This window comes from Microtus ochrogaster, unplaced genomic scaffold (assembly GCF_000317375.1).
Source record: "Microtus ochrogaster isolate Prairie Vole_2 unplaced genomic scaffold, MicOch1.0 UNK91, whole genome shotgun sequence".
NCBI lineage: Eukaryota > Metazoa > Chordata > Mammalia > Rodentia > Cricetidae > Microtus > Microtus ochrogaster.
This window is the reverse complement of record NW_004949189.1, coordinates 8,288-17,294: the sequence shown is the minus strand read 5'-3', so window position 1 is coordinate 17,294 and position 9,007 is coordinate 8,288. Positions and strand designations below refer to the sequence as shown.

The following is a 9,007-nucleotide window of genomic DNA, read 5'->3' as shown; positions in this document are numbered from 1 at the left end:
TCATAATATGTTCATAATAGATTCTTTTCACTTAATATGCTATTGACTTTTCTTTGAAATTAGTTGTTTGTGATTGTGACTATACATTGGAATCACCAAGGAGAGTTGAGCTAATTGTTTGAGGTGAGCCTGGACATTAAAATTTATAAAAATAATTTAAGTAGCTCTGATCTGTAGCCATGTTGAGAAGCACTGCCTTAGGTTACTATGCATAAAACAAATTCATTAGAGGTTCCACTGTATTCCACATTGTGTCTGTACTAAAAATTGTTTCTTTATAGGGATCAGCACATACTATTCTGTAGGACCAGAGTTCAATTTCTAGCACCCACATGGCTGCTCCCAGTTGTCGGTAACTTCAGTCCCAGGAGATCTGACATTCTTTGGTGGTCACCACCAACCCAGACACAGACATACATCCATACCCCTAAAATAATAAGATAAAACCTAAGAAAATTTAGAAGCATCATTTATTTCTATATTGATAAGTATTGTTTGTTTCAAATACCCTGTTTTGCTAAAAAGTATTCCTTTTAAAATTAATTTTACATCTCGGTCACAGTTTCCCTCCCTTTTCTCCTTCCAATCCCTCCTCCCACATCCCTCTGTTCACACCCCCAGTCCACTCTGTTTCTGTTCAGGAAAGGGCAGGTCTCTTATGGGTATCAACAAATCATGGCATATCAAGTTGTAGTAAGACTAAGCACCTCTCCATGTATGTAGGCTGGGCAAGCATTCCAGTATGAGGAGTCGGATTCCAAAAGCCAGTGAAAGAGTCAGAGACAGCCCTGCTCCCACTGTGAGGAGTCTCCCAGGGGGAGCAAGCTATACACCTGTCAGACACATGCAGAGAGCGTCCTCAGTCTCTTGCAGGCTCCCTGGTTGTGGGCTCACTCTTTGGGAGCCCTCATGAGACTAGGTGAGTTGATTCTGTGTGTTTTCTTGTGATGCCCTTGGCCCTTCTTGCTCCTACAAACAAATGTTTCAATAAGCATGTATCTTTAGTTACTAATTGCCAGTTTCCTTAGTCCTATGAAATGCAGTCTTGAAAATGGGATTCTTTGTTCTAGAAGTGTAGACATTAAAATTCTCATTGGTACTGCCAACTTATCTCCCACAAAAGGTTTTAAGAATATTGACTTTGAGTAACAGTATGTAAAGAATAATCAGGTTTTCTTGCTTTTGTGGATGGGACAAAAACAAATGTATTTGGTTTTAGTCTTTAACTTCCACTGAAGTTGAGTGACTTTCACTTAGACATACTTCTCATTTGTGATTCCTTTCCTGTGCTCTTTGTGTTTATATTCTTTGCTCATTTTCAATTTGATCCCTTGTCTTTTACTATCAATTTTTAAGGGTTTTTTTTTGAATAAGAGAATAGTCTCCTCTCCTGTCATATGTGTTCTGCCATTTTCCCATCTTCTCTTTGTCTTTTGCTGACTTACATAGCACTACCATCTACCAAGATGTCGAGGGAATTTTCCGTCGAGTGCCCCCCCTCTGTGCTCTCTCAACAGTTGCCATCATTATTCCTGAGCTGGATGCAGGTCTAATCACGCTTCACCGCATTCATTCAGACTCCCCCATCCCAATCACATGACTGTTAGGTTCCTTCAGATAGTGCTAGGTTAACTATCCCCCCACCTTTAGCTTTTCCTGCAGTTTGGACATTGTAAGAGATTACCTTACCATAAGTGAAATATTTGAATCTATTTCATTTTCTGATGATTTGGGCTGATTATCTTATAGTTTATGGTTGTCTAACCAGCAGGAACAATTAGGATCAATGTAATAGTATTTGTACGTAATATTTCCTGACAGAAAAGTCATAATACAGAATCTAAACAATTATAATTGTGGCCTAGTAGTTCTATTGTGAGGGAATGATTGATTCACAATGCCTAAGAAGTTATTTTAGTACAAATAAAATGGTTTTGGAAACCTACAGTGTACAAGGCATCTGAAAAGTGCTGTAAGAGGTAAATCATGTGGTTATTACTTTTTGAAAAATTAGAAGTTTTATACAATTAAAATGTAATTATGTTATTTTCCCCCTTCCTTTTCCTCCTCCTTTTCCCTTCCATATACCATCCCTTGCTCCCTCTCAAATTCACGGCTTCATTTTCTTTAATTATTATCATATATATGTAATTTATGTATATATACAATATTTATATACAAATATATACATACATAAGTATGTAAATGCAACCTGCTCAGCCTATTAAATGTTAAGTGTTACTTGGGTAACTTGGTTAACCACTTATTATCAGATAACCAAACAGAGGGCTCCGCCCTGGGGAAGACTATCCACTCTCAGTGTTCCTTAGTTGCCTGTAGTTCTTTGTTTAGGGCTGGGCCCTGTGAACTCCCCCTTCCTTGTTAGTGGCTCTATTACATTGTACTTTTCAGGTCTTGTTTAGGTAGCCATATTGACGTATCATGGGTGAAGCTTCCCAGTCATTTTTAGGTGAAACTATCTTCTAACAAGTTTTTCTGGTCCTCTGGTCTTTACAATCTTTTTATCACTTCTGTACTTTTAAAGAAAAGTTTAGTTAATGAAAATAAAACTAAATTTCCTACTTTTGGTATAATAAAATAATTGTGAAAAAGAAACAGACTTTTATTGAATCAGGAGAGTTTTCCTAAAGTCGGTGCTTTGGAATAATAAAAAAGAAACCAAGTAAAAAATGAATAGTATTTTAATGGCCATAAAAGGACCCCATATTGGACAAAACAAAAGACTGTTAAATTTTTAAAGGTCACTTATCTTAATAGCAAAAGTCAAATAATGAGTAGTTTTAGTTGGAGTTTTAAGGTTTTAGGATTCTAATCTGATACTATTGGTGGATTATGCTAAATAATAATAATAATATTTACCTGAAAATAGCCAGGTAAATAAAAAGTGAGGATTTTGGATAACTTACCTTTATGCTAAGCCTCATAAGAAAACAGTCATTTCAATCACTTTCTTCCTGTGTTACTCAGGATAATTTACCCCACCCAAATCCTCTGGAACACTCATTAGATGGGAGCTCTAAACCAAACAAGAGTGACTGAGTTTGTCTTCCTGGGCCTCACTGACAGCTGGGTGTTGGAGATTCTGTTTTTCATACCATTTACAGTCACTTACATACTAACTCTTCTGGGGAACATTGTCATTGTTGTTACCATAGTCTTTAGTCCCCGTCTCCACACTCCCATGTACTTCTTTCTGAGCAATCTGTCCTTCATTGATATCTGCCACTCATCTGTCACTGTGCCCAAGATGCTGGAGGGGTTGCTTTTGGAGAGGAAGAGCATTTCTTTCGACAACTGCATCACACAGCTTTTCTTCCTACATCTGTTTGCTTGTGCTGAGATCTTTCTGCTGACAATCATGGCATACGACCGTTACGTGGCTATCTGCATTCCTTTGCGCTACCCTAATGTGATGAACATGAAGGTCTGTGTACAGCTTGTCTTTGCACTGTGGGCGGGGGGCACAGTTCATTCGCTTGTGCAGACCGTCCTGACTATTCGTCTCCCCTACTGTGGCCCGAACATTATAGACAGCTACTTCTGTGACGTGCCTCCCGTCATCAAGCTGGCCTGCACAGATACGTACCTCACAGGGATTCTGATCGTGTCCAACAGCGGAACCATCTCCCTCACCTGCTTCCTAGCCTTGGTCACTTCCTACACTGTAATCCTGTTTTCTCTTCGAAAACAGTCAGCTGAAGGTCGTCGGAAAGCCCTATCCACCTGCTCCTCCCACTTCATGGTGGTTGCCCTGTTCTTTGGGCCATGTATCTTCCTCTACACTCGGCCAGACTCCAGCTTTTCCATTGACAAGGTGGTCTCTGTCTTCTACACAGTGGTCACCCCTTTGTTGAATCCTCTCATTTACACTTTGAGGAATGAGGAGGTGAAAAATGCCATGAAACAACTCAGGCAGAGACGAATTTGCTCATGAAATCATGTGTGTGGGGAGCATTGTGATGACCAACAGTTGTGGCTGCACCCTTATTTATTTATTTGAAACAATGTTTCTCTGTAGCTTTGGAGCCTGTTCTGGAACTAGCTCTTGTAGACCGAGTTGGCCTCGAACTCACAGAGTTCCACCTACCTCTGCCTCCTGAGCGCTGAACCCTTAATGTGGAAGTAACAAGTAGTTCTTAAACACTGAGACATCTCTACAGTCCTGAAAATTTATTTATAAAATTTATTTATAAAATACACAGATTAAGAGTTAAACATTTTGATAAAATTTATTCTAATTTTTTTTGTGGTTTATCGGGTCACATTGGACTCTGTCTACCTCAAAGTTGCAAAGATTTTTGGTAGCTTTATCTTACAAATTGTATAGTTTTAGCTTACATTCTAGGTATATGATCTCTTTGGGGTTTTGCTTTAGTAGGAAATAAGTTTTAAGATTAATTTTATTCATCCACTGACTTGATTTGACACAATTTGAGATGACTATTTTATTATTAAATTACTTATGTTGAAAATGACTTTCAAGTGTGGATTTGTAGTTCTTTATTTTGCTATATTGACTTACAAGTCTATACTTATACATGAGCACACTGTTTTGGCTATTTTAGTTTTATAGTGGGATTAAAGAGATGATATGTGAGTCTTCCATCATAGTTATTTCTCAAAATTGTTATGCATTTTCATAGGCATATTGGGAAAAGTCTGTCTACAGAGGGGAATTTAGACTGGTGTCACATCACAACATGGGAGAGAGCTAAACTGACCAATGTTCAATCTCAATCTATTAACATGAACGAGCCTAATTCTTACTTATATTTTATTTTATATTTATTACTTTTATTCATTCTTTGTGTCTTTCATATCATACATCTCTATCCTGTTTATTTCCTGTACCTTCATATCCACCCTTAAAACAACCCCCCAAATAAAATAAAATTTAATAGAAGAAAATATTGCTCTATCTATCTATCTATCTATCTATCTATCTATCTATCTATCTATCTATCTATCTATCCATCCCTTATTTTTCTTATCAATCCAGTTGTTCATGAACATCTGTTTTGATTCCTTTTTTTAGGTATTATGAGTTCAGCCTTGATGAACATTGATATGCTAGAGTCTTTTTAGTATAATATAAAGTCTTTTGAGTATACACCCAAGAGTTGTACAGAAGAGTCATTTGTAAATCCCATTTCTACTTATTTTGGAAAGATTTATTTATTTTTACGTAAGTATGTCATTGCCTACAAGGATGTATATCTACCACAAGTGCTGGGAGCTTGTGGAGGCCAGAAGAGATTGTTGGATCCTTTTGAGCTGGAATTACAGATAATCCTGAGCCACCAAGTACTTGCAGCTAACTGAATCCGGTCTTCCACAAGAGTAATAAATGTTGAATAGGAGAAGAAAGAAGATCTCAGAGGGAAATGCAACCAGGAAAGATACCAGGAGGATCAACCCGGTCTGTTTTGAAGACCTGGAATGCGAATGGCCCCTAGAAACTGGGAAAGGAACCTGAGCTTACAGAAAACATGCCATCCTACTGACATGGGCTGCTAGGCCAGGGTGGTTTGTGTTGGATGTTTGAACCAAAGAGCAGCAAGGCAATGTTTAAGGTGTAGAGAGCACTAGATTGTAGTAGCTGGTTATAGCACCAGTACAAACATTAGTGCCGGTACTTACCATAAGAACACAAACAGCATTCTGGGTAACATTTCCAGTAACGTTTTAAAGTTTGTTTGGGAAAAGTCAACCAATAAAAATAGTTAAGAGGGGATCTTAGATTTGCACAATTTCAGAGTCTGACTTCTTGGATTTGTTGATCTATTATAGAATAGACTCACTGATGCATTTGAGATACAAGACCAGAAGTTTGGGATGCCTATGGAGGGTTTTATTTATTTTGAAAGGGATTTAGAATCCAATGCTATTAACTGACATTCTGTTAACTTGTAGAAATGATGCCCAAGTGTTTTCTGGAGAATTAGAAAACAGACAGTGTGGTGCATCAGGTATGTGATGCATAGGTTCATCACAGATGTACATGGCGCAGAGTGAAGGGCTGACCAAATGCAACAAAGAAACAACAACAACAACAACAGATTGAAATGATAGGGCGAAGATGCAGTCTGTTTAAGTCAACCAGAAGCTTTCCAAAAAAGTATTACAGTGTGAAAACCTTTACTTTATAGTGGATGAAAATGTACAAAATATTGTCCATCTGTTAATCCTCTTATAAAACTCAAGTCAAAAGTTTTGTGTAAAATGCAGTGATGAAAAAGTCTAGATATCACTTCTAAACTCATGTTTAAGGATTTAAAAAATAATAGTTCAAATTATACCTTACATTGTATACATTTATGTGCACTGATATTCAGAGGCATTGGTATCTATTATGTAGAAATAAGTCTCTAATTTGTATCCATAGGGGTTGTAACTTCTTGGAACAAGCTGCCTCTCCCATCAGACATTTTCGTACCTGCCATTACTCTCCCTGGAAGTGTTTGCTGCTTCCCTTTTCCATGGTTGTTTCCTTTTCATGTTTCATGCCTCAACTAAAATGTGACTTCCTCAAAGAGGTTTCTCTGGACTGCACAGTTTAGGGTTCACCTTCCCTGCATGGTCATGGAGCTCTAATCTCTGACAGCATTTGTTGTGTCTATAACTACCTTTAGTTGCTCAGTATTTGCTTTTTCTTTGTACCAGACTGTATACTCCATGTAGGAGCATCTATATAATAGTTCTATGTGTAACTATAAATCCAGCACAAATTTGGAGCTCAGAAAGTACTTGTAAAATATGAAACAATAAAATATTTCCATCTCATTACCTGGATGGCAGATCTGGATGAACTTTCAAGAGGTTTGGTAACCTCAATGGTTCACAGTCTTTCTCTTTGTCACTGGTCATACTCAAATATCCTTTGTTTCATTTACCTGAATTTGAAAAGTCATTTAGGCAAGCACCAGAATGAATACGTAGGTGAGGGCAGTCGAGAAATCTGAAGTGTTGTTTAGGTTGCTGGTTGAAAAGGAGGAGCAGCAAAATGAGATAATGAATTCAAGTTGGTATTTTCTCCCAGTTCTTGGAGCAATAGTGGGTTGATGGATTTGATTTGAAATTAGTCTTGTGACCTTTTTCTGTGAAGTAGGGAATTGAACCCAGGGGCCTGCTATGAGCCGAGTACACATTCTGTCCCAAGCTACATTCGGGCCCTCTGAGTCCTGTCTTTGTGATTTTGTGGCAGGGTGACTTTCAGCATGCTATTTGCTCAGTGTGAGCTTTTAATCCCTTGTAGTTAGATTAGCATGTAGTCTGCTCTGTTGAGGGAGTTAGGTAAGCGCCCAGTGCCTGTGACAATTTCTAGAAAGTGGAAGATGTTACCAGTCACAGCTGTTACTGTGATTGCCAGAAGACAATGTTGCAGGTCATTGTCTGGTAAATACAATATATAGCTGTTTCTTTGATTTTGATCACCAAGTATCCTAAGGGTTTAGTATTTTCACTTTTCTTTTATTTCTTTCCTCCCGATTAACTTGTTCAAGGCATTCTTCATGTCCTCATTCCTAAGGGTGTAGATTATAGGGTTCAGCAGAGGAGTCACAGCTGTGAAAAACACAGACACAACCTTGTCTTCTGGAAGGCTGGTTGATGGGCGTGAGTAGATGAAGATACAGTGTCCCAGGAACAGCGTAACCACGGTGAGGTGGGCTGCACAGGTAGACAGCGCTCTCCTCTTGCCCTCAGAGATCTGTTGCCTCAGACTCACAAGAATGACTGCGTAGGACACTACAAGAACCACAAAACATACCACAGAGATCAGCCCACTGTTGGAGACTATGAGAATCTCAATGATGTGGGTATCAGTGCAAGCCAGTTTGATCACCTGAGGTACATCACAGAAGAAGTTGTCAATCTCATCAGGACCACAATAGGGCAGATTGATGGTGAGTGAGGTGAGAGAGATAGAGTGGATGGTCCCCCCTGTCCACAGGGCCCCTGCTAGTAGCATACACACCTTCCAGTTCATTATGGTCATATACTGCAAGGGCTTACAAATGGCCACATACCGATCATAGGCCATGATAGTAAGCAGGAAGATCTCTGTGCAGGCAAAGAGGTGGAGGAAGAACATCTGGACCACACAGGCATCAAAAGGGATGAGCTTTTCTTCTGAGAAGGTGTCTCTCAGCATCTTTGGTACAGTGACAGTGGAATGGCAGACATCAATAAAGGAAAGATTGCTGAGGAAGAAATACATGGGTGTATGGAGCCGGCGGTCGTATATGATGGTTATGACAATGAGGATGTTACCAACCAGTGTCAGGACATAAAACATGAGGAACATGAAAAACACAGCCATCTGTACCTTTGGATTTACAGATAAGCCCCTAAGCCGAAAAGACATAACTGAAGTTTGGTTCATGGTCTTTTCCATTCTTTCAACTCTCTGAAAATTTAAAGAAAAACATGCGAAAGAAGTGTAACACTTAACATTTGCATCAACCATTTGGTCACTTAATTTCTTGGTCATTTATGACTTTATCTAGAACATGTGGGTCAAATATCTTGTGTTTATTTTCTGTTTCCTCCCTCTTCCCTCTCTTCACAGTGCTGAGGATTTGATGGAAGCTCACATACATTATGTGCTTGCTTTACCTCTGAGCTATACACTCTGTCTGTTTCTTAAAAATAAACCATCTTTCAGCTTCTTCACTAGATGCTAAACCCATGTTAAACCCATACTGTGGGAATAATGCAATCATGAACCTCGATTAACTAGGAAATTAAAAACCACCCTGAAGAAGGGTGACGAGCTCAAACAAGGTATTTCTCTATTATTGTAGCAATGTATCAGTGTTTAGATTTCCAGTATTGGAGACAGAGTCTCAAATAGCCCAGGCTTGCTATGCAGCTGAGGATGTCCTTGAAGTCCTGGTCCTTCTGCCTCCAGTTCCCCAGTGCTAAATTTGCTAGTGTGTGCCACCACAGCAGCTCAGATTATGGGTTAAGGTTCTCCATACTCTAC

The 9,007-nt window shown here is 38.9% G+C and overlaps 2 protein-coding genes across 2 annotated transcripts; one reads left to right on the top strand and one right to left on the bottom strand.

Moving 5' to 3' along the window:
- Positions 1-3,028: 3,028 nt before the first annotated feature.
- Positions 3,029-3,955, top strand: LOC101981806 (olfactory receptor 1509). Its single transcript, XM_005370956.2, has one exon. The coding sequence runs from the start codon at positions 3,029-3,031 to the stop codon at positions 3,953-3,955; it is 927 nt and encodes a 308-aa protein (XP_005371013.1).
- A 3,525-nt stretch (positions 3,956-7,480) lies between these two features.
- On the bottom strand, positions 7,481-8,416 carry LOC101981532 (olfactory receptor 4E1). Its single transcript, XM_005370955.2, has one exon. It carries the CDS (start codon positions 8,414-8,416, stop codon positions 7,481-7,483), a length of 936 nt encoding a protein of 311 aa, XP_005371012.2.
- Positions 8,417-9,007: the final 591 nt, after the last annotated feature.